General features: G+C 36.9%; 1 protein-coding gene across 12 annotated transcripts in view; it reads right to left on the bottom strand.

Annotated features, from left to right (window-relative positions):
- The window catches only part of mef2cb (myocyte enhancer factor 2cb), a 301354-nt gene that overhangs the window by 85337 nt on the left and 190099 nt on the right, over window positions 1–25918 (bottom strand). For all 12 annotated transcript variants that reach the window (XM_059644758.1, XM_059644757.1, XM_048526644.2 and 9 more), the window contains one exon: window positions 13649–13852. In XM_059644758.1, the coding sequence (XP_059500741.1) occupies window positions 13649–13852 (204 nt within the window). The remainder of the gene's footprint in view (window positions 1–13648; window positions 13853–25918) is intronic.

Raw genomic sequence — 25918 nt, 5'->3', positions numbered from 1 at the left:
TTTGGGTCCTCTGGCCATTCCTCAGTTCTGTTTTAGTTGATGATTTACAGCACTGCAGCTCTTTTAAATTTTTTAAAATAGTCCAACAGGTTTATTTGAAATCGCAAGCTTTCGGAATGCTGCTCCTTCATCAGCAGATGTCCTATTAAAATTTAATCTGAATGCTGACACAGTATCCTATATATCCACATCAACTGTATTATTCAGTTCAAGATTTGTAAGCGGTCATTAATTGTATCGCTCTAAAATGTACAGCTGGTTTATTTCATGTCATCTCAAGCCAAACCTTGCCATTCATGGAAAATATTCCATCAGTATCTTGTTATAGAGCTGTACGCTACAACTTGTTAGCCCTTTTGGAACATTGCATCTTCCTATTCTGCTTCCTATGCCCAGTCCTTTGTTTTGCAAGTATTAAGGGTCACAGTGGAAAGTTTTAATTTTTTTATTCTATAGTTGTCTTATTATTGTTATACTTGAATCTCCTTTCCAAAGGTTTAATGTATTAAATATAAAGGAAAACACACATTAAAAACAGATGAGAATAAAATTAAGAAAATATCATTAATGACACTAGCTTCGATACACTAGAGTCACATATTAACTTAAATTTATTAGCAATGCAATAACAGTTAAAAATTGGTTTCTATCAAGAACATCAACATGTGTTGCGCATTTGTACTGTTACAGTACTGGCTGTGCACACAGAACATTAGGAACTGTACACTTGGCAGCATTTTTATATACATTAATTCAAAGTACAGTGAAGCTATCCCAGTATGTTACTTAGAAGAAGCACATTGAATTTTCATCTGTAAGTTAATTTTTTTGATTAAAATATCTGGGTATAATTTTTTTTTAAAAAAAGTTACAGCTAATTCCACAGCCTATAGTATATCATGAGGAATAAGGTGTTTTAGAATGTTCGTACAAGATTTAAGAACAACAAAACTTTTAATATGAAATACATACCAATAGTTATTATAACATAATGGAAGTAGATTATTACCTTCACTGAATGGAAATCTAGCACTGAATCATCAAATCCTAGAGTGAGGGCATTTTAAAAATGATGAAAAGTCTGGTTCACCAGATCATCACTTTTTTTAGAAATCATTTCAAAAGGATTACTGCAGACCATCTTTAGCTTTACCAATTTTTTCATCAAGTTAAAGTACTGTTTCTTAAGAGCATACGAATCAACAAGAGGAACAGGCCATTCAGCCCCGTCAGCTGGTTCCAGTATTCAATAGGGTCATGGCTGATCTGGCTGTGACTTCAAATCCACAATTATACCACCCCTGGTTACTTTTAACCCTATGCTTGATAACGGTCTACCAACCTTTGGCTTAAAACTATTCAAGAACTCTGCTTCTACTGTATTCCACTTCTTCTTTTCAGGATGAGAATTCCAAAGACTCATGAGTCAGAGAGAAAAGATCAGCTAATCTCTGTTTTATGTTAGTGACTTCTGATTTGAAATATGGTGATTCCTAGTTCTAGACGCTTCCATAAGTGGGGACATTCTCTCAATATCTACCCTGTCAAGACCCCTCAGGATATTTTATATACTTCAATCAAGTTGTCTCTCATTGTTCTAAATTCCAATGAATACAAGACTACATTGTCCACCCTTTTCTCATAAGACAACCCATCCATTCCAGGTATTACTCTTGTAAACCTTGTCTAAACATATTTACACACTGTGACAACTAAGGTGATCATTCCAGTGGTCTCACAAGTGTGCTATATAACCTAACTATTGCCTTTCTACTTCTACACTTAATTGTATTATGTTAGCTTTCCTAACTGTTTGCTGTAAATACCTCTGAACATTTTGTAATTCGTACAGCTGGACTTCCAGATGTATCTGCAATTCACAGCTCTGCAGTCTTGTGATATTTAAATATGATTCTTTTTTATTCTACCTGCCACAATTAACCATTTCACATTTTCCATTACATATCTTTGCCCAATCACTTAACCTATCATTTTTTTGTAATCTCTTTGTGTTCTCATAATGATTTGCCTCCATGCCAATCTTTGCATCATCAGCACATTTGACAACCATACCTTCTGTCCCTTTAACTAAAACACTGATATAAATTGTAAACAGTCAAGATCGTAGCATTATCTCCATGGCATGCAACTCATTATATCTTGTCAACCTGAAAAAGACCCATCTCCTCTGATGCTGCTTGGCTTACTGTGTTCATCCAGCTCTACACCTTGTTATCTCATTTACACACACTCTCAGTTTTCTGTTATCCAGCCAATGTTCTCTCCATGCTAATATACTACCCCACACAGAAGAAGCTTCTTTTTTGTGTCATAAAGTGGTGTGAAATCTTATCAAATGCCTTCTAGAAATCTTAGTACATTACATCCACTGATTCATCATTCTTACTATGTTTTACCTCCTCAAAGGACTCCAGTAGACTGATCTAATGTGATTTATCATTCACAAAACCAAGTTGAATCTGCGATTACTTTGCAATTATACATGTGATGTGCTACGATTTCTTTAATAATATGTTCAAATATTTTTCTTACTATGGATGTTAAGCTTCGTGGCCTGCAGGTCTATCTCCTATTTTCTGTCACCCTCCCTTTTTGAATAAAAAAAAATTCGTTATCAGTTTGCAGGCCCAACAATTTAGACAGTACCTAGTCATTATGAATTTCCTAAGACCATCCCTCTCTTCCATTTCTTGTTTTGATTTCTGTTTTAAAGACAAGTGCAAAACTCCACTCAAAGCATTTGTCATTTCCTTATTTCCTATCATTAATTCTCCAGTTTGACAATTCTACAGAACTAATGCTCACCTGGTTAACTTTTTCTTCATTAAATATTTATAGAAACTCTTACAATCTGTTTTTATGTATTATCTGGCTAACTCAGTCTCATACTCTAATATTTCCCTGTTTATTTATGTTTTTGTCTTTTTTTTTGCTTTAAATATTCATATACAGCAGTAACCATCTTGTGTCAGTAGTCATTTCTCATATGAGCACAAAGACAGTGTACTTTTAAGAAAATAATGGAGGACTCTACTGTTGAGCCCATCCTACCCGGTAATGTTTTCTTTGTAAAAAGCATGACTGGATAGAAATCAGCAGCAGAAACAAAACTGTTGTCCACCACTTTCCCATCCTAGCCATTTTCCCTGGAGATATTTTGATTGCTACTGATTTGAAGAAAGCTATTAATGTTTGAATAGACCTGGAACAAAGAGAAAATAATGACTGTATGGTATAAACAATTAAGAAATTCAGAATGCAACAAAATTAAACAGATAAGTAATTAATGAAAGCACGTGGAATTTCCCTGTATTTTAGACACTGTCAGTTCTAAAATAAAAGGATTAAAATCCAAACAATTTTACAATAAGGTAATGTCAAATGCATTTAATGGAAATCATTTGCACTTTTTTAAAAGATCAAATATATAATTGCTTGGAGGTCTCATGACAAGGAAACAACATTGGAATTCATTCCTGAATAGCTACGAATACACCACACTAACACAATAAAGTCCAGTATGTAGAATAAAGAAATCGCTTGAGGTCTATTTCATTACAAAGAGCAGCGGGGGGCCAAAGCAAGAGGAGCAAATACTTCAGATGGTTCGGAAACAGACTAGTGGGGCCTAGGCACACAGACATAAGGACCACAGTTCTTTCTATGGCACTCCACATCAATTATTGGCTTTGTCACTGAAGCCTTATCACAAATGCCCCACAGGAAAGATCTACAACTAAATGCAAGAGTGCTGATACATTTGACCTTCTGAACTACAGTGACATTTACACACCCAACAATTCATACTGCAAGGATACTTGGTTACTCATACTTTTATATAAAAATAAGTAAATGTTTGACACTACTTATATTCCTTAATTTATTTAACTAAACTCATGGCAATTTTATGCACAGATTCACATCCCACATATTTCCAAAGACAGCGTTTCTCGTGGTTAGAGAAGTAATAGGAATGTGATTAATTTGATTTGAATAACCGAATAACAATTTTGAATAATTCTTCCAGCTTGCTTTCTCAAAATTTATATTCATCATTCTTGATGTGTTTATTTATATCTTGCCTGGTCACATCTCTTTTGTCTCTTAATTTTTGAATGACATTGATAAAGTTTATCCATAATTGGTGCCATTTCATATGACAGAATGATAGAATCATAGAGTGCAGAAGAGGACCTTCGGCCCATCGAACCTGTACCAACTAATCTACACGTCCTATTTTTCAGCACTTGGGCCATAGCCTTGAATGTTATAGTATTTCAAGTACTATCTAAGTGCTTGTTTGGGGTGAGGTTTCCTGCCTCAATTATCCTCCCAGACAGTGCATTCCCATCACCCGAGGGGAAAGAAAAAAATGTTACCTCAAAATACCTTTAAACCTCCCGCCTTTCACCTTTAAATTATGCCCTCCTTGTTACTGACCCTTCAACTAAGAGGAAAACTGCTTCCTATCCACCCTGTCTATGCCTTTCATAATTTTATATAACCAAACTGCTTGAAGAAAAACCCTGAGGTTTTCCAGCCTTTCTTCATAGCTAAGGTTTCCAATGCAGGCAATATCTTGGTAGATCTCCTTTGTACCCCTCCAGTGCAATCACATTCTTCCAATAGTGTGGTGACCAAAACTGCACACAGCACCCCACTGGATCATTTATCTGAAATCATAATTCGAGCTGACAATTAAATCTACACTTTCCCACCATTTATATTTTGTTCATTCTTTCTATAAAATAGTAAAGAGTAACAATTCTATTGTAAATATTAAGGTTATTCAAATCAGCTCCTAGCCATAACCATGGATCTAGAAATCATAGTTTAGAAAGTAGGGTTTTGTAAAACTACCTTATCATTGCTTAACACTTTTCAATCACCTGGCTTTTCATTCTACTTTAATCTAAGAAATTTGTACAAAATGGTAATCTGTACTGTATTACCAACAGTAAGTCTGAATTAAATTCATTTATGAGTTAAACAGATTCTCTGACATAAATGAAAATCTACCGAACAGAATAATCTATTCAGCACTTTTCTAAATGGAAAAGAATAAAACGAATAAAAGCAAGAGATCTCCATACATGAGGGAGAACATTGGGATTGTTCTAAAACAAGTTGATGACTGGTACTATGTTAATTGCTACATAGAAGTCTTGGAGTCTATTAGTTTTGTTAGATTTCTTCACAATATCTGTTTTTTTGAAGGTAAGTGAAGAAACAAGAACCGGAATAACGAAAATAAGAGGGGAGATGCAAAGAACAAATAAAAGATACTGAATTTCTTAAAATACTAAGAACATTGTCATTGTTTCAGTATAACATGAGGAAGGATTGTGAACCGACAATGTTCCCTGTATAAATCAGCAGTTTTGTTTCAAAGATTAATTGGCACAATGAAAGTCCCAATTATAAATAATATGCTTGTTTAGAATGTAGTTCAGTATATTTATGTAGCAGGCAACTGTACGTTTGACATGAATGTACACTGTATGCGTTATAGGGGTAATGGCAAAAAATGATCTGAACAAATACAAAGCAGCATAGCAATTTTCTCTAACTTTATTTGTGCAACACAAAAATAATCATTTTATGCACAGAAACTTATTGTATTTGTTTTGTTTACTGTCCTTTCTGAATCTAGAATCTGTGTTTCACTGCTGTGTGTTAAATGAAAAAAAAGTGTATCCTTGGGCTAAAAGACTTATTGGCACCCAGAAGTCTGAAGAGTGGAGTTGGAGACTGTGGCTTTTTTCAAGGGCACTTTATCATTGCCTACATTCTCAGAGGAATCGCTGAATGAATAGAGCAGGATCAGAGAAACTGCTACTCCACGCCCATTCCTTTCCACTCTCCTTGGCAAAGCATACAGCTCACTAATTTTAGCTGCACCAGATCCTATTTTTAGGATACTACCGGTTATGAGGCATTTCTTAGCAAAAGAATAAAAATACAAAAGAGGGAGAACTCCCATTCTCATAATTTAAAACAAGCCTACGATCTGTTAACTCCAGGCACTTCATCTGCTTCCAATCTTAGAAAAATAAAGACTATTCAGAGTTCAGAGATTTAAAAATAAACTTGCCCTCTGGCAGGTTGGCCAAAAATACTGAAAACGACAAGCTTGTACTGTGTGAAATAGCAACTAGAAAACAAAGAACTGACTCTACTTGGGAAATGCAGAAAACTCCAAGATGCAAGATATAATTAAAAGTTGTTCAAAATATTCTTGCACGCTTGACTTCTGATGTAGGAAGGTTGTTTTGGTCACTGGGAAGTTTCATTTCTCTTGAAACTTTATGGATTGTGTATTTGAGAGAAATGTAATGCCCTATTATTTTAGGCATTATTGTTGAAAATATCTAACAGCCATTTTTGATTCAATGCAACAGTTAACTTGAGCTGCAAAGGTCAATTATATGAAGGTTTTCACTTTAACTCTACCTTAGGAAAAATTAAGCCCAAGATGAGCAGTTACTCCTAGACAAAATATCTCCTAAATCTCTTTGTGTAACAGCCATGAAGTATGTAATACTAATGACTGAAGATAAACCTCCTTAGTGACACAAAAGATAATTCATTGCATAATCCTGTTTAATTCATTTCCATTCAAAATGTAGAAAAGAACACCATCTTTGAACATGATGAATATGTTGTGTACTAAGATATCCAAAAGAATCTATATTAGTAAAACTATAACACTTTCTCCTAGTCAAAATTAAGCTATTAGTTGTGATCTGAAGGGTAGCATATATTATAAACATCGTGGAATTTATGAAAGTGTTTATTTTTAAGGAAAAATTACACAAGAATAATTATGTATTTACATCTAAATCACTTGTTTTACTCCTAATAAATGGTACTTGGTTGCTGTGCACTAGATGGCTCCAGTACACTTTATAAAGATATCCAACAGCACATTGATGCTGTTCAAAAGGTTCAATTTTTTAATTAAGCAAGTCTGTTTTCATACCTTTACAAATCTATCCCCATTGTCTTCTATTATGAATAACTTAGCTTCATTACCTATTACTCCTGTTCCTGCAGCCGCATACCATGTATATAGCATTAACCAAGCTGAACAATTGATATACTTTCACTCTTTTGCTGTCTCTTTACCAATTCCTAGTCCCTTACTAACGTATATATGGATATGTTTTAAAAATTGCACAGAGAGAAATTTGTTCAACCCATTATTTCTATGTTATTGCCAAATTGTGAAATGGAGCTGTGAATGACCTCTCTGTCCTTTTCCCTAATCATTTTAAATTCTTGCCTTCTAAATACTTATCCAGTTTCCTTTGAAATAATCTTGTCATCTCTGATTCAAATTATTTACAGTGAAACATTCCATGTCCAAGTGACCTTGGAAGAAATTACAGAATCTCAGAAATTTCAGCACCTGAAGGAAACCAATTGATTCACTATACAGTGCTAGTGCTAGGTCCACTCTAGAGCTCATCAGTAAAATTTTATTTCTCTGCTTTGCTATCATACCCTTGAATGTTTTCCACGTGATATGCAAACCATTTAACATATATGCTGAGCGACTGGTACAACATTATTTCTTATAATATGTAAAATGCTCTAACAAATCTTTGCATTGAAAGATTTCTGCCAAGGTCCTCTTTCTATGCTTTTAATATTAGCATTTCATAGTATATAGTTAATGGCTGCTGAATCATTTGTAGTTTTTTTTAAAATTAATTTTCGCCAATATGTTCAAAGTAAACTAACTCTATTATGACATCATCCTTAACTGACTGTTTTAGTATAAATAGTTCTAGAACATCTTTCATCATGTATGCTTCCTTTTAGCCCTGGTATCATCCAAATTATTTTGTTTTGTGCTCTTTTGTTTTGCTTCAACAGTTGTTTTAAAACTGATTGTTTGAAATTCTATATGATGGTGTTGTTCAGATTCATCATTGCTTTCTCATATGTATTTTCAATATATGTAACCCAACTTGCCATTTTTATGTTAAGAACTCTAAGAATTGAAATTTTATCATGTTTGTTATTCTGACAGCACATGATATGTTCATCAAAAGTGACTTAAGAATTCAATAGACTCAACTTCTGATTGCTTACATTCATTTTGCACCATTTCTATCTGCGTAACAGTAAATGCATTACAGTCAACAATCTTATTTACTATATAGCCGTCTTAATCTTCAAATACTTCTTAACATAAATGAGAAATTCCAGTGCCAAAATAGTTACAAAAGGACTTTCAGATTATTTTGATTTTTGAAAGACAATGACGGAAATTCAAATATTTTCAAGGACTACGCATTTTCGATAAACAAATCTGGAAAAAAAGTTTAGAGTTCTCACAAGTATGAACAGGCTACCCCAGTAGCAAGCCATTAGCATTTTGACCTTTACAAATAATTAACAGGGATTTCTTTAATCTCATTCAGAAGTTCTTAACAGGTGACCGAGTTGGACCACGATGTAAGGCAAACTGCTGGGCTGCTAGCTTTGACTGGGATTGTGCAGACTGAGAATGTGGATGATGGGATTATTGGATTTCTCTCAGCTCTAAAACACTGTTCATGTGGCATATCATGTGTGAACAACCTGTGTATTCTATAACACGATCAACTTACAGGTACTTTAAAGAAAATCATTTTCATGTTGACAGGAAGGTGAACTGTGGTTTTCTCCACATAGAAACTTATTTTCAGGATTATCATTTGCTTAGTACATTTCCTGTTATAAAATGACGCTACACATCATCTTCAATTCATGGTTTCCAAGGGTATGAATAAAATTAAATATGCGAGTAAAATTCCACACAAACCAATGGACTGTATACAGTGCACTGTTCCAACACTAAATAGCACCCCTCCACCCACCTATGTTTGAGAAAAGATTGTGTTCCTCATAAATGGTGGTTTTTACATTTAGTCATAAATAACATTAAGTACTGTACATTCTGATCCTAAATAACAGCCTAGACCACCAAGCATAAACAAGAGCTTCATTGATATTAGTGCATTTTTTTGTAATCAGGAGACACAGGGGAGTAATGCCATTCTGAACAATGTTCAAAGGTTCCCAACAGCAAGCATTTATGAATTTAATTACACACTAAAATTGAGGAATTGCAAGTGTATTGCTTTAGATGATGCTAAAAGGCAATATCAGATAGCCATGATTGACTACCATTAGTGTATCTTGCTACCCTTACTGTCAGGTGCAGATTATTTTAAAATTTCTATATGAAGCAACTTTATTACATTTATTTGTAAGTATAAGCATCAGATTCTTGAAAACGCTTAAGCTATAATATGCATTTTAACTGGCTATGTTTCCAGAAGGATTAACAGACAAGAATCTTAAATCTTTTATACTCTAAAATCGGAACAGTTGTTTTGTTAATGTCAGGTCTGATGTTCTGACGAAAAGGAGAGTGAGCTGTGTAGTTCCACCTATCATCTCTGTGCACATGTAGTCACTGACTTTCAGATCTGTTGACCAGTCTGACCATTTACTTCACTAACATAAAGTTACTCAGGATATTATTTTAAGGCACAATCTTAAATTAATATGTGATTAACATGTAAGTTTCAAATAAATATTTCTAATCACATAGCACTATAGTAGGGTCTGTTGGGATGGTGTTATTGTATGTATACAAGTATCTATGACACCTGTTCATCTGTAGGTGTGTGTCCATGTGCAGGTAGGCATGTGGGATGTCAACACATACTATGATTGCTTTACTCGTTCTATGCATGGGATGCTAACTTGTGTAATTTTTTTGGTCAATATCAAACAATGTCACACACTGCCACATCCTGACAACGTGTTTACTTTAAATATGTAAATATGCAAGATATCAATGATATACATAGCAAGACTTGTTTATCACTGTTCATTCATTGATGTGATTTGCAGCTTTACATGATATGTTTTTGCAGTAATTTTACAAATAGTTTTAAGTAGTATAAAGGTGTTTGCTTAGTGCATTAGATATTGTAAACATCCTGATTCTGTTAATGCAATCAACATTTTTAGTTTACATGGCCATGATTATCCTAATTTACTATTGGAATTGTTAGACACTTTGCCGCTATGCTACTGTTTTAACAAAATTATTGAGCTCCTCGTTTGGAGTTTTTGTAAAGAGTCAAGAGAATGAGAGTGGTGGAATGGCTCCAATGGTCAGACAATATAAGAATGTCCTTGATACCTTCAACAAGTAATCAATCTAATAGTAAACAATTAACAGTTGAAAATAAAACAAGGAGACATGGCAAACATTTAGAACAGTCTCTAATTAAATTAACTTTTCTTAAAGGTAGTAATATTTTATTCTAAATTCTACTATATTACTGTTTATATCTGAGCAACTCAACACTAAGAAAACCAAAGTCATCATCTCCAGGCCCCAGTGCTAACTACCCCTCCTTGCCATTAATTCAATTCTCTTGCACTCCATCTTAACCTAGTTGTTTGCAATATTGTCTTAATGCTTGACATCAAGGTTTCAGATTCCCTACATTCTGTCACAAAGACAATTTAGTCCTACTCTTGGGCCACACCTGCCTGTTTCACTCATACCTCAACACTAGCTATACAGAAACCCTCAATATTTTCACCACCTCCAGGCCACTATTTTAATGCTCTTCTTTGTGGTCTTCATTGTGCTGTTTTCTGACAATAACATGTCTAAAATTTTGCTACATACATGCTATCCCACATTAAGTTCTGCTGTTCACATAGACCTAAATTCTATACTAGCTCTTCCTTGAATCAAATATAAATTCTTGCCCAATTAATCTTTCTACATAGTTCTCCAACAGTCCCGTGTTATAAACAATATGCCCTTGACCGTTACCTGCCACATCTCCCCTTCCTGAACAATTTCAATCCTGGACTCTGGCTTTTGTCACCTTGACTTTGCCCCACCATCGGTCGGAAAGCCTTCAGCTGTGCAAGATCTGGAATTCCCTTTCTAAGCTCCTCAATCTCTCCTCTTGGAAAATCTTTCTCTTGAACAAAATTTGTCCATCATACTAAAGTCTCTCTTCCAGCTCTTCATAAACGTTCTTTACGTGTATTTTTGAAGTTGCTTGAGACCTATTTTAATATTGATATCAGAGACAGCAAATTCACTTTTGAATTGGAAGGTCATGTGTTGAAGACCCATTCCTATGATTCCAGACATCATCTAAATTGACACTTCAGCACAGAGATGAGGGATTGCTGCATTATTAAAGTTGCCACCTTTCAAATAAGTCGCGTAATCAAGACTATGTCTGTACCTCGGATGCACGTGGAAATTGGCTTCCTATTATTTTCAAGAGCAGCAAGTACTTTATTGACATCCTTGCCAACATTTATCCCTCAACTTCCAACTGGAACAGTTCTGATAATTTTATTCTTCCTTGTTATTTAAGCTAATTTGCTGTACATTTTGGCTACTCTATGACTATATTTTTAATAATATTTAGTTGCCTGTTAAGTGCCATGGGATTTTCTAGTTCATGAAGAAAAGGCAAAATGTGAACTTCTCTTATTTCTATCCAAATTAATGCAGCTATTTTAAGTACTTTAGAAATCTGCACCCCCTACATGTTACGTTTCGAAACTTTAGGGTGGAAATCGGTACTAAATGGCATTTTTGCGACTGTAAGGTTTCCCAGAGTACAAACTTTTTCAATCTGTCTAAACATGTCTGAGAAGCTTCCATGGGGCTATGCACCATTGTAGCCATACCACTAATTATGAAGCAAAGACATGCTAATTACACAGAGCATCAGCTAGTGTAAAGACCCGCTTTCAACACCCACACAACTGCAGAGCTATTTCCTCCAGGCATGAAACTATGCTGTCTTTCGCTGTGAGCCTGAAGAAGCCTGTTTTATAAGAAAACTACACTCAAATCAGTTGAACAATAAAGATCTATTTCTTGCTGTTAAAGAAAAACTTCCCATGCAGCATCATTTTATTGGTGCAGCAGTGAATTGTATGGTTGAATTTTGCTACTAATTATCGAAACCTCTGTTAATTACTTATGTGAGCACTTTAGCAAGCACTCTGTTCAGCTTTATCCACTGGCAAGCCTAATATTACGGTGCATATTATTGCATAGATAAAAATAAGTAAAATGAAGCAAACAAAGCCTGGAACATGAAATTAAAAACAGAAAATTCTGGGATTTTGTTGCTAGTCCACATCTGAATGTAGAAGAAGTTTCTGTTTGGTTAGTTTATCAGGTCTGTTCCTAATGAAATTGATATAATCCAAAATGCTAACCATTCTTTCTCCTTTAGGTACCATCTGATATTTTATGTCTTTTCTGTTCTCACTAAGAAATTGGGACATCTATTATATAAATTGGAAAGAAAACTACATTAAGAAAGAATGCAAATAAAGTGAGATAGCCACAGTCTTTTCCTTGTGATGGACCTTATGAGGAGGTGTGAAATAGGAAAAGCATCACAATCTTATCTACAGCCTGAAACATGTTGCCAGGAAGCAAAATTATGTTTTGTCAACTTTGCGCTTTCAGGAGTTCTGACGTAACGAAATATAGTTCAAAACAATTGGAAAAATTATTCTTGTATTTACATAGGGGTACACTTTACCCTCCATTCTTAGTACAGCAACAAAGCAATTTCCATTTTGCTGTGACACTGAAGATGGTATATAAAAGAGGTCAATATGGGATCAATTCAGTCTGTACATTCTAAAAATTGAACATGTATTAAATGGTAACTTCAGAACTGAAATGGACCTCACAATTGTCAATGGGATCATTGTTGGTTTGTGTCCTAATGATTAGATTTGAGTAAGACTGGTAAAGGATATATTTTAACAATGCTACAATTTTTAGTCCGCCTTGGGAATAATATCAAAAATCATTTGCATGTCTCCTAGTGAATGAAACTGTTTTGTTCAATGTGTGATAATATTGCAATAGCACACAAATGAAGCCCATCAAGCTTAGATCAGATTTTAGGCACAGTGGCTCAGTGGTTCACACTGCTGGCGCATAGGGCCAGGGGCCCAGGTTCAATTCCAGCCTCAGGCAACTGTCTGTGTGGAGTTTGCACATTCTCCCCGAGTCTGCCTGGGTTTTTTCCCCCCACAGTCCAAAGGTGTGCTGGTTAGGTGGATTGGCCATGCCGAAATGCCCATAGTGTCCAAGGATGTGTAGGTTAGGTGGGTTAGCTAAGGGAAATGCAAGGTTACAGAGACAGGGTTGGGGGGGGCAAGTCTTGGTGGGATGCTCTTTGAAAAGCTGGTGTGGATTTGTTGGGCTGAGTGGCCTGTTTCCAGGGAATTCTAAGATTCTATGATTTAGAAGCAGTGATATCATGTGATGCACCAAATTCAAAATAGTATGGGAACAGTTAATTATGAGTTTAATATGCCACTGGACCATATATAATAGGCTTGCACAGCTGAACATGTTGCGTCGAAAACAATTTTTACCATTGAATAATATTTAAACGACACTAAATCAACTTTATACTGAACAGTTCTATCAACAGACCTAATTCATTTTCCTTAGTCAACTTTAGAAATTTTTTTAATACATTTTGTCCCATCTAAGATTTTGAATACAAGTGATTAGGAAGTATCTCAGGATAAATCCTACCTCAACAATATCTGAATTTGTTCGACTCTCATGTGGTTCATTGTACTCTGTGTATTTCAACAATACTTTGTCCATATCGGTGCTGGCATACTGGAACAGTTTATTCGTGCTGTTGAAGATGATCAGAGCAATCTCACAGTCGCACAGTACACTTAGCTCATAAGCCTTCTTCATTAACCCAAACTTCCTCTTGGTAAATGTCACCTGCAGAAGACATAAAAAGCAGATGGAGTCTGAGAACATACATGCTGTACATGTTCAAAGTTATCATAATTAAAGGTTCTCAAATTGCTATATATACTTAACTAGCCAATTCCAGAAAGCTGACACTATTATGTAGAAGTACAATGCATTCTAGAAAGGCCTAATGCATTATTGAACAATGATTGAAAATCATATACAACAGATGTAATGCTGAAGGTTACTTTATGCATCTACTTACACTTTTACACTCAGAACTGTTACAGTCAATATTCTTGAAGCGGAGGCCTAATTTTCTTTTAGTTAGGATATTATTTTTCCTTACAGTTGACTGGGTAATAATCTATTTTGGCATGAAGTCTGAATTAAATAGATGCTAAAACAGGCCTCAGGTCTCCAAAGTAGCTTTTGTATCTTGTGCGCACACTAGACAAACAGACCAGAATCTGATTTGGTAAGGACATTAGCTTGTCACAGAGCAAGTCCAATTAGATCATGATGACAAGCGGCATGCAACTGGCACTGTCACTTTGGAGCTCAACACTTGGAGTGAAAGATTGGTGACAGCACAGGAGGAGCCCATTTGACCTACTGCATTCATGCTGACTCTCTAATAAGAACAAATCAATTAGTTCCAAAACCCAAATTTTCCTCATGGCCATGTATTTCCTTTTCTATTCAGATAAATATCCAGTACTCTTGGGAAAGCCACAACTGAATTGTTATGCATTCTAGATGACAACCACTTGGTACATATAATTTTTTTCCCATACGTTGCCATTGCTTCTTTTACTAAATCATTTCAAATTGTCATCTCTAGTTCTAAATCCCTCCACAAATAATATGTTTTCCGCTTTCCATCTGTCATGAGAGTCTCTCATGACTGTGAATGTCTCTATTAAATCCCCTTTCAATTATTTCCTCTTCAAGAAGAATAACTCCAGCTTCTATCAGTGGCAGATGGAATTCAAGCTGGATAAAGAGGAGATGATACACTTGGACAGGACAACCAAGGCAATGGAATACATGATGAGCTGCAGGACCCTGGGAAGCATTGAGGATTGGGTGACCTTGGTGTGCATGTGCACCAATCCCTTAAGGTATCAGGACAAGTGGATAAAATGGTTAAGGCAGCAAATAATGTACTTGCTTTTATTAGTCGAGGCATAGAGTTTAAGAGAAGGGAGGTTACACTATAATTATATAAAATGCTGGTTAGACCTCGGCTAGCATATACTGTATATGGAATTCATATAATAGAAGGGATGCAATAGCACTGGAGATGATGCAGAGGAGATTAACTGAGATGTTGCCTGGGCTGGAGAATGTTAGTTATGAAGACACATTAGGCAGGTTCTTTCCTTTGGAGCAAAGGAGACTGAAGGGGAGACATAATTGAGATTTGTAAAATTATGCGAGACAAGTCAGGCAGGAACTTTTCCCCTTGGTGGAGGGTAAAGTGGCCAGGGAGGATAGCTTTCATGTAAAGGGAAGCAAGGTTGAGCAGGGAAGTGAGGAAAAACGTTTTCACTCAGAGGGTGATAAGAATCTGGAGCTCATACCTGCGAGGGTAGTAACAGGCAAAACCCTCATAACAGTAAAAAGTATTTAGATGTGCACTTGTGGAGTCAAGGGACACAACTCTTGGCCAAGTGCTGGTAAATGGGAATAGAATAGTTAGAAGGTCATTTTTGACCAGCGCAGATGTGATGACTCAAAGGGCCTTTTTCTGTGCTGTAGATCTCTTCGACGCTATAGGGGGGAATTTAATGCAGTTGGTTATGAGCTTATTTTGGTGGTAGAGAGTCTGCATCAACCCTTCCATGATTATATAACCTCCACACTGCACCCCAACCCACCACAACCTAATTTAACATCACTCCATCATTAATCCAATCGGGGTTGGACCGAGGGGGAGTAGCAGCACAACTGGTGCTGCAGTAGTCTGGGTTGTCAGCGGAGCATGGAACAAAGTGAGGTGGTCCCAGTGAGGCCAGTCAGGGAGCTGCCTCCAAGTGGTATACCAACTTGGGGACAGGCTGTCCCAGCAGGAGGGAATTTCTTCAAATGAGATCAAAGTCATACTTGCCAGAGTTTCCTGGCAGGTAGCTCACATGACATGACCCTCACTTACCACTTGTTGAATACCAAAGGCAGCAACAAGTGGCCTTCATCTGATGACTTAATGTTGACTTCCAGATGAGAAAGCTGCTCTTTGGAGGGAGTCATGAAAGCTTGTTCCCACCATATCTATTTTGGGAGCCATCCAAATTTAGGCCTCATTGAATGGGACAGTACACAATAATTAGCAAATCTAACCTAATCTAATTAACTTGGCCTAACTTAAAGGTGCATATTTTATAATCATGTGACTTCTAGGATATTATTAATAAACTTTAAATAATACCTGAAAATTCCTGCCTGTGGTATAAATTGTAATCACTATCATTTGTTCTTAGCAAAAGTAATTGACTGTCATTCAGCATATATTATTCAGTAACCTGAATGATAATGTTTGAAAAATTAAATTTAAGAAATAAAATGGATTTTTGGAAAAGTAAAGTCAGTATTATTCCAGGTTTCACTGTTTAAATTCCAAGTAATATGGAAGGAAAGGGTAATAGAAAAGGAAAAACAATTAACTAAACTATTGTGAACCCAGATTTGATTTTAATTTTTCTGTTCTCTTTTGAATGGTGATCAAAAGTTATATGCTTGTGCTGTACAAGCACAATCCTTTGCACTGTTTGTATCAATAAACTTTATAGCTACTACAATACTCTAAACACTTTTCTCAAACATGATCAGTCCTTAAAGACCCTTTGAGTTAAAAATATTCACACTTTCTCATTTGACTAATTCTATTCTTTGCTTACAGAAAAAGAACAATTAAAATAAAAAAGATGAACTCATCACTACTCTAAAGTTAACACCCTTGCAATATTGCAACTCAGCAGAAAACAGTGATAATGGGAACTGCAGATGCTGGAGAATCCAAGATAATAAAGTGTGAAGCTGGATGAACACAGCAGGCCAAGCAGCATCCCAGGAGCACAAAAGCTGTGCTCCTGAGATGCTGCTTGGCCTGCTGTGTTCGTCCAGCTTCACACTTTATTATCAGCAGAAAACAACTTGCTTACATTGGTAAACCTCCAAGTAATTGACAGAAATTAACTTAAGCTTGTTCTGTTTTCTGTTACTTGCATTTTCCTTCACATATGACTTGGCTAATCAGCAGACCAAGCTATCAAACCACTCTTTAATTAGGTGAACAATGATGTTAAGTGACGGATAGATGGATGGACTCGAATACCTGTGATGACTATCTACACCTTTGTCGTGCTATGTTGTGCAATAATGAGTTTCAGCAGTTAAAATACTTTCCCAGATCAAAAAGTCTTATTGTTGTAATGTTGTAAATAATAAATGAATTAGTCTAAATTAGCATAATTATTAATAATATTCTGGACTACTTTTATGGAAGGAAGGAGTAGTAATTATACAGTACATGCAATGAACCAATTTTAACCACTCAAAGCAGTTTCCATTACTGTCTTGTGATAGTAAGATAAAGAAAAAAAAGCAAGAAATGAGAAATAGCTGATCAAGTTAATATATGGATAACTCTTTTGAGCAGAGCCAGGAAAAGAAATGATGAATTTGTCACAGCTGAAAGAACTGAAAGTCATGCTCCCTCCCTCCTATTTTTTGCTCAGCCTCTTGAAAGCCACCATCCAGTGTAAAGTACATTGGAGAAACATTGATTCATTGAGAACTTGGATATATCTACAATTTTCACTCCTGTGTAGGATACAATTCATCAGTTAGACAATGATGTTCTTAAGTTTAAAAGCCTCAAGGACACTAAATGTTTTTTAAGCTGCATGTTCTTGTTTTTTCAGACGAGACACTCTTCCCTTTTTAAACATTATATCTGTGCTTGTTTGTCTATTTCATGCTGTGTTTTATTATTTTTCTTGATGTTAGTTAGTAATAACTTTTTTTTAAAACTCAAGAAAACCTCTCTAGGATGGTCCTTCTTGGAGTCAGACTGTACCAGAGGATAATGTCCACTTCAAGCAGTGATTTTAATTCACAGACTGGCATGCAATTCTCTCCCCACTGCGACTGCCAGATTCCCAGGTCTTCTTCCTTGAAAACGACAATACCACCTCTAAACTCCATTTGCTTTCTAAAGTCCTTGAATGGTTTGTTGCTTTCCAAACCCAAGCACCCCTTTCTTAGAATTCTGTGTCTCAATTTTTTTCAATTAGATTTCTGCCAGTGCCAAAATGGCTATCAACAAAGTCAGAACTAACATACCATGTGATTGTACTATAGGCTCACTATCCCTTCTCAAACTCTCTATGGTTTTGACAAAATTTGACAAAACCTTCCTCCAACACCTCTCCCCACCATCCTGTAGAGTGCAGCTGTACTCAACTGCATCCATTTTTAGCTATTCGATCATTACTAAGAATCTCTTAAAATAATCCAACATCATTACTTCTGCTGTTCTAAAGAATCTCTCTTTATCCACCACCACACCCCATTCTCATTTATACACATCCTTTTCACATTATTCAAAAATAATCAATCGCAGTTCCAAATGCATAACTGATGACAGCCAGATCTGCTTCATCAGCACCTTTCCCAAAAAACCCCATAATCATTAAATTGTCAGACAATCTGCCCAAAATATAGGAAGTTATACTTGATAATGCTTCTGTGAAGGGCTTTGTGATGTTTATTTCATTAAAGACATGATGCAAGTTGTTGTTGCTGCAAGCTACCAAATGTAGCTTTTATTCTGAACCATACCTTAGCTCCGTGTTTATCTTAACTATGTAATCAACAGAAGTTTGTTGCACGAGAGAAAATCTATTCATGCAACTTCAATTTAACAGAAGGATCATTACTGACTCTGAATTATGTCTCATGTCGTTGAAGGGTTCTAGGAGCTACTAATTCTGTAGTGAAATGTGCTACTCATTAGTGAGGGCTGGATTAGATCCTGGGTTTTGTGATATTTTAAAATAAAATGTTGAATGGCTCTACATATACATACCCAGCTTGTTTGTGCATTGGGATCTCAGTGGATTCCAGGCAGAACATTAAGTACCATCCTCATGACATGAGCTGCCACAGGTATTCTTGGAACAATTTGCCACTCATCAGATCGCCACCAAAAGTCCATGTACCCTGGGCACCAGGGCCACATTTAAAAGGTCACTGTGCAACTGTATGAAAACCAGCATTCTGAAATTACACTGCTTAGTCAAGGATGGAATCTGAACATATCCAACAAAGAGCAGATGGCACTGCAATTCTCCAACTGGGACCTGGAGGTCCTGTTTGAGAAGATGTTGTTTAAAAAAACACAGGCACTCTTCCTGGAGAACATGATGTTTAATGTCTTTGATGTCTAATCACTCCCTCAAAACACCTCAGATGTGTACAAAATCATGGGATGCAAGCTTGGAATGGATAGTTGGGATCTTTTTCCTGGGGTAGAAATGTCAATTACCAGGGGGCATAGGTTTAAGATAAAAGGGGGTAAGTTTGAAGATGTTGTCAGGATTGTTTCCACAAATGGTGGTAAGTGCTTGGAGTACATTGCCAGAGGAGTTGGCGGAGGCAAATATAATAGCAACATCTAATATGCACCTTGACAGGCATATGATTAGGAAGGAAATAGTGGGATAGAGACCACATAGAGGCAAAAGGTTTTCAGTTTAGAAAGGCATCACGTGTTGATGCAGTCTTGGTGGGCCGAAGGGCCTGTTCCTGTGCTATAATGTTCTTTGTTCTAATCGTCTATCCTTCTTCAGGAAGAGTCAGGGTGATGTCACAAGACACCCACAAGGAACCGCACAGAGGCCCCTTAGAATACCCTTCCTCCACCCTGCTTGTCTCCTCTGACCCTTGGAAATATGAGCTGAGGAAGATGCACTTGCCTCCCACAAGCTGACCCGCAAAATGACTAGGCTATCCGGACACAAATCCCCACATCCAGATTTGTCTGACTAAATATTTGGCCTCCACTGTCGAAGATGGTCCCTTGACCCCAACTGCAGACATCACTTAGATTTTGAGAGGAAGAGAAGGAAGACAACCAACTGAGAGCCCTTTGGTGTACTGTACTTTGGCATGTTGGAAGCAAAATGAACAATGCAAAGATCTCTGCTGACTCCATTCTCACACATCCTACAACATTCCTATTTCTTCCCCTGCTTTTTGTGTCCAAAAGTGCCAGTTTAAATAATACTATCAATCATGCCCTGGTAAGGGAGGTGTATTGCATCCTGTTCTCACATAGACGTGTAATCTTGATTTCCTTTCAGTACATCAGTAGATCCTCAGACATTTCCCTCACAGATTAAAACACTTACCCTGTCCACTCTGGATGTGATTGCAGCCATTTTCTTTCCTGTTGCATACTTTCAATTTCCAGGGCAATGGAATGGAGAGTGCTCCAGCCAGTGGCTTCTAACTTCTGTATCTATACATCATTAAGGCCCCGAACATCCAGATCCCCTTTCTGGTACTTCTGCCTGTGAACGCCATAGGCTGAGCACATCCCCGTGGCCCTGCCCAACCTGCCTACACTAGCCTGCACCTGGCAATATGCCCTGTCAGCCCACGGTAAAAGAAGTGGCTACACTGGGTGTGGTCATACAGCAACCATCTTGCAGCCAGAGTGCTTCTGACCATGATTGATCCTTCTTTCATCTGAGCCAATTCAAATCTATGTTTTACTGTATTCCATCTCTCAGCCCACAGCTTGCATCACTCGATATCAAAGAATAGGTTCCCACATCTCTTTCCCTGGCACTCGCCACACACCGCCGGCCCACCGCCCCACCGCCCCCCTCCCCCCGACTCCTTATTCCACTCAATGTCTTCAATCTCACTTTGTTAATGTGAATGGACTCAACAGGCTCACTGTGGCTCATCCAAGTGACCTAACCAAGCAAGGGGTGCCCAGATCCCTGACCACATCAGCCCCTCCCCTGAACCGATTGTTAGGGAGCCACAAGACTGACCGTAACCTACTCGACAACCTCAGAGGCATGGACGCTTGAACCAAGAACACTGGATGACATGAGCATTCAGGAAGCAATCCCTCACTTAGAGGATGAGCAACCCAGAAATGCGACCTGATTTAATCTGAGAGCTGTCCCTGCACAAAAAGTGTCCCTGCTCTTTTTTCCTTTTTTATGGGCTACTTGCTGCTGTGCCCTGTAATGCAACACTGAGCTTCATCAATGATCTGACTATGTATCAAAGAGGTGCCACAATAGTTGAGAGTGTTCAGCAAACAGCAGATGCTAATGTCTGCGAACAAGAAGTGTGTGCAGGTGTTGCCCGCGAATTATATCCAGAGATGCTATTTGGTGCTGAGCAACTTGGAGACTGGATGAAGCCAGCAGCGAGCTGATGTTGCCAGGTACCTGCTCTGACTTCTTTGTTGAGAATACTCGACATTTAGCTTGTTTGGCAGGTTTGGTAAGATAGGAAGCTGGGTATTAATGTGGCAACTCGCCACTACCAAGTGAAAAATTCACCTCACCACACAGCAAAAACAAAAAAGATTAAGCAAGATGCCCCTGATGTCAAGATAGCCATTGCTGGATTACTTGTCTAATTCTACCACAAATCTCACCGCAGCCCTTGTCACTCAGATTCTTATAAGATTCCATCCTTCAAATCTGTTTCTCTTCCCATAAGATGCTGCCTAAGCAATTGAGTCTTTCCAGAATTACCCATTTTGATTTGAGAATCCCAACATCTGTAGTAATTTGCTTTGCAATAATGTTCAGCTTGTTCTCAACAGACTCCTTTTAATAATTCACTGCGAGGTACAGTTTTGTTGGAGATGGGGTGGCAAAGGAAAATAAACAGAACAAGCAATGCCTTGGTGCAGGATGGTTTGCTGTTTATAATTATCACAATGTTACTGGTATCTCCACAATGTTTTGTCCTTAGACTGAGAAAGCAAGCCTAGGTGACAGGAGCATCTTTAGGGCAAAGCAAAACCAGTATTTTTAAAAATTATATAATCGAGAAGAGATATGCTTGAATTCTCATTCTGCGCAGCAATAAATTAGGCTGCTTATTACAATAACTTCATAAATTAACAATTTTGCTCAAATTTCATTTCTTGACTTGCAATCTATTTTAAGTTCACCTTTGCTTACACTACATTATTCTGCTCTAAATTAACAACCAAAACCAAATAAAATAAAATAATATTGCTGCCTACTGTACAGAACCCTTTGTTACTGTGCAAAAAACCCAGCTGTGACTGAGCAGTTGTAGGGTTTTTAAACCACAAGCCAGTGCTAAATCAAGTGTGCTATGTGTCTAACAACCCATAAATACCGAAATAGCACTACCCTGATGAATTATTGCACCTTAAACATTTAATAATACATAAATAAACAATCCATGCAAGTTACATTTGAAGAAAGAAGCTATACACTTCTGGTAAAAACAACTTTTCTGACTAGACCTGAAATATATAATGACAATTCTTATCCTTAGATTGCATTTTATAAAGAACCAGAAAAGGTCTTTAGGCTTCAGCAAACTTTTTAATTGATCACACAGAAGTATTTATTTTAGCTAGAAATTTGGGAGAGAACCAGTGAACAGAAAAGAATCACATAGGAACAGGAACAAAAAAAAATCAAAGGCATGTCAAGGTAGGATTCTCTCACACACCTCCCCTCCAACCAACTCCAGATTGGCAGTGCCGACTGCCTGAAAGCAGGCTCCCCTGCGTTATCCTTTTAATGCAGGAATACTGTGTCAGGTGCAAGATAGGACTGAGTAGAAAACAGTAAAATATAAAGGCCACATTTCTGAATTGGGAACTCACAAATAGATAGAAATATATTCCTATCAGCTCTAATATTTCATTTCCTGTACATAGAACCTGGAAACTGAGCATATCCCACGAGAATCATTTATTCTTTCCACCTCCTTGCAAATCCACAAAAAGGCAATTGTTATTCTAGTCTGTGAAAACACAGAGCGGAGCAATCTACAAGGTTAATGAAAGTATAGCAACAATTTGTGCTTACGTAGATGTTTTAATGGACTAAATATTATAATACCCTTCACAAAAAGTAAGGAGAAGTTGACAGTGAATCATAAAAGATTACAAAGCTTGAAGGAACAAGAATAAATTGACTCCAAAAGGAAGAGAAAGGCAGGTCAAGATGCAACAGTATTTATGCAGGTAATTCTAGCACCTGAAGCCTGGATAACTGAAATCGCTGTAACTTCATTCAAGAATACTGGTAAGTATGCGGAATCTTCACATTATTACTACTTTAAATTTCAAAAAGATTCAGAAACAAAATTATAAACTATGCTTTTCAAACAAATAGGAAAACCATTTGAACAATTTCAGTTGCATAACACTGAAATGAAATACTTACATTCAGGTCCATCATGAATGGTTGAAGCGGTATGAGGTGATAAATTAAGTGTATAACACAAGAAGCAAATTGCACAGTTTTAAAGAACGCTGAATTTTGTGTTTCACATTGCCTGGTAAATATGCTCAAGAGGATCTGTGAAAATAGTCATTACTACAAATCTATAAATATTATTCTGAACAGCAATTCTGTCCTTAACTTGCTGAAGAGAATGTTTCACTGATGTTTGTTGATTAATACATCTATGATACACCACACTTGCCTGTGACTAACCTGCAATCCGGTCCTAGTCAACATTTTTGCTTAACTTAATTGGAAGTCCAAAGAACTCTGAGTTTTCAAAATCAACTATTTTGGTGGGTGAATATTCATTTCTATCCGTTCACGTGCCTCAGTGATACTTTAACTTTTGCAAAGTAACACTGCACTGCCAATGCATTGAAGGTCAAAGTTGTACAGCTGGCACGTGTTACAAGCTCCCTACAACTTCACAAAGTGTATCTATTTGTTTACAATTTTTTTCAGAAAAAAATAATCTAACATTTGTCATGTAGCAAGAAAATTTCATTATGTGAAAATCATGACATCCCACCTTACAACAATATTAACTACCAGAAAATAAAAAAAGTTAGTTAATTCTCAAGCATTAATTCTATCAGTCCTTTTTTTGTTAATTTTTAGGTACAATTTTGAAAATTGTACTGTTTTCTTACACCAATGAAGATTTTACTGTTTTCACATGAGTTTTCCTATATGGCAGAATTACACTGAAATGGGAGCCAAGATACACTACAAAGTACCATTTACTGTGTTTACCAAAGAAGCTTTCCAGGCCACCTAGCATGAACTGGCCATAGAACTTTCCGATTTCTTTCTTTTAGAAGTTATATTGACAGGTATGTATTATAGGAATCATTAAGGGAAAACATGTTTACTAAGGCAACAAAAAGACACGTTGTACCTTAGCTAAAGGTCAAAGAAGATCTCATTCCCTCCTGAGCAAATGGCCAGGAAGCACATTTGTCTGCATTTCCTGTCATAACAGGAAGAATGTAACTTCTTCCCCTCTACAATGGCTTCAGTTCTGCTTCCCGCCTCTTACACTCCCTGAAGGCTTCCTGAAAGAAGCTTTAGCATTAGGAATACATGGGATCTGCTACCATCCGATAGAAGTTAGATGTGTAAGCATTGCTGCATTGCTGCTAAAATTTCAGCATGTGGCGTACTTCAAGATCTTTGATCTAACAAAACATTCAACAAATACAGCAGCATGGATAAAAGGCAATGCTGTTGAAGCTTAATTGTTAAAAGGAATCTTTTTATTTCATACATTGCAAGTTATTATACTTCTGATGGGGTCACAGATGTGTAGTCTAATGAAAGTAACACTACAAAGGGTCAAACATGAAAATAGTAAAAGATTAGAAGTGAGGTGCGGAGGATATTGTAGAAATGGAGACAGTGATATTTTGCAAGTAGAAGCATACAGTATTGATAATAAATTAGAAAAGAGTTTAAAGCTCAATTTGCGGCTCAGGAATGAGGCTGCTGGTGTAACTTTTCTAAAAGGAGACTGAAAACGTGGCTTCAGCCTCCCTCCCAAAATAACAGCAGCATCAAAATGTCAAATAGTAATATAAAGAAGGCCATGGGAGTATACATAAACAAATAAATTTTGATTAATTGTCTGCCAAAAGCTTATTGTTGCCAATAAATTTTTAAAGTTTTTAGTGTCACAGTGCTCTAGGTTGCCCTCAGCATTGGTAATCCTATTAACACAAATTAATGTAGCTAATATTTCAGGCGTAGATCACTTGGACTCAAAGCCATATAATCTTTAAAATCATGCCATGGAATCCAGGGAAACTGTTCCAAGAATAAGGAAGTATTTCCGGAGAAGATCAAGTTGACAAGATTAGTTCCTTAGTGACTACAAGTGTGAAGGCAGGGAAATCTCATTTGAGTGAGTGAGAAGATAAAAGCTGGAGGTGTGGGAGGATCAATCTATCTACGTGAAGTCTCATGAAAAAGTCCTACTATTTCTGACCCAGAAGAAGATGACTAAAAGAAAACACATCTTATTTTGCTGATACTTCTTCTAGTTGCTTTTTCTTGCAGGTTCTCTTGGCCGGGAAATGACCACAACTCTGTCTTCGAGTTTATGGTCTAACTCTGCTGCTTAAGCCTCAGATTACTGTGGCAGGTGAGTGCTGAGGATGCCATCAGAGATCAATGTGCACAATTAAAGAGGACTCCAGCATGCTTCAGGTTGGTGGTATAACAGTCTGCAATTTCAGTTTTCCATGCTGAGAAAGAAATGGATAAGACCCAAATTCCATGGAAACACAGAAAATAGGAATAACAGTAGGCCATGTGGCCCTTTGAGCCTGCTGTGCCATTTAATTTGATCATGGACGATCATCCCTACTCAGTTAACACTTTTGCCCATTTGATCCTTTTAGCTAGAAGAATTGTATCTAAGTTCATCTTGAAAACATTCAATGTTTTGACCTTGATTACTTTCTGTGACAGAGAATTCCAGAAGTTCACCACTCTGGGTGAAGAGTTTCTCCTCATCTCAGTCCAAAATGGCCTACCCTTAGGCTGTGACTCCTGGTTC

This window comes from Stegostoma tigrinum, chromosome 3 (assembly GCF_030684315.1).
Source record: "Stegostoma tigrinum isolate sSteTig4 chromosome 3, sSteTig4.hap1, whole genome shotgun sequence".
Classification (NCBI taxonomy): domain Eukaryota; kingdom Metazoa; phylum Chordata; class Chondrichthyes; order Orectolobiformes; family Stegostomatidae; genus Stegostoma; species Stegostoma tigrinum.
The sequence above is the reverse complement of the archived record's forward strand: the minus strand, read 5'-3'. Positions and strand labels throughout refer to the sequence as shown.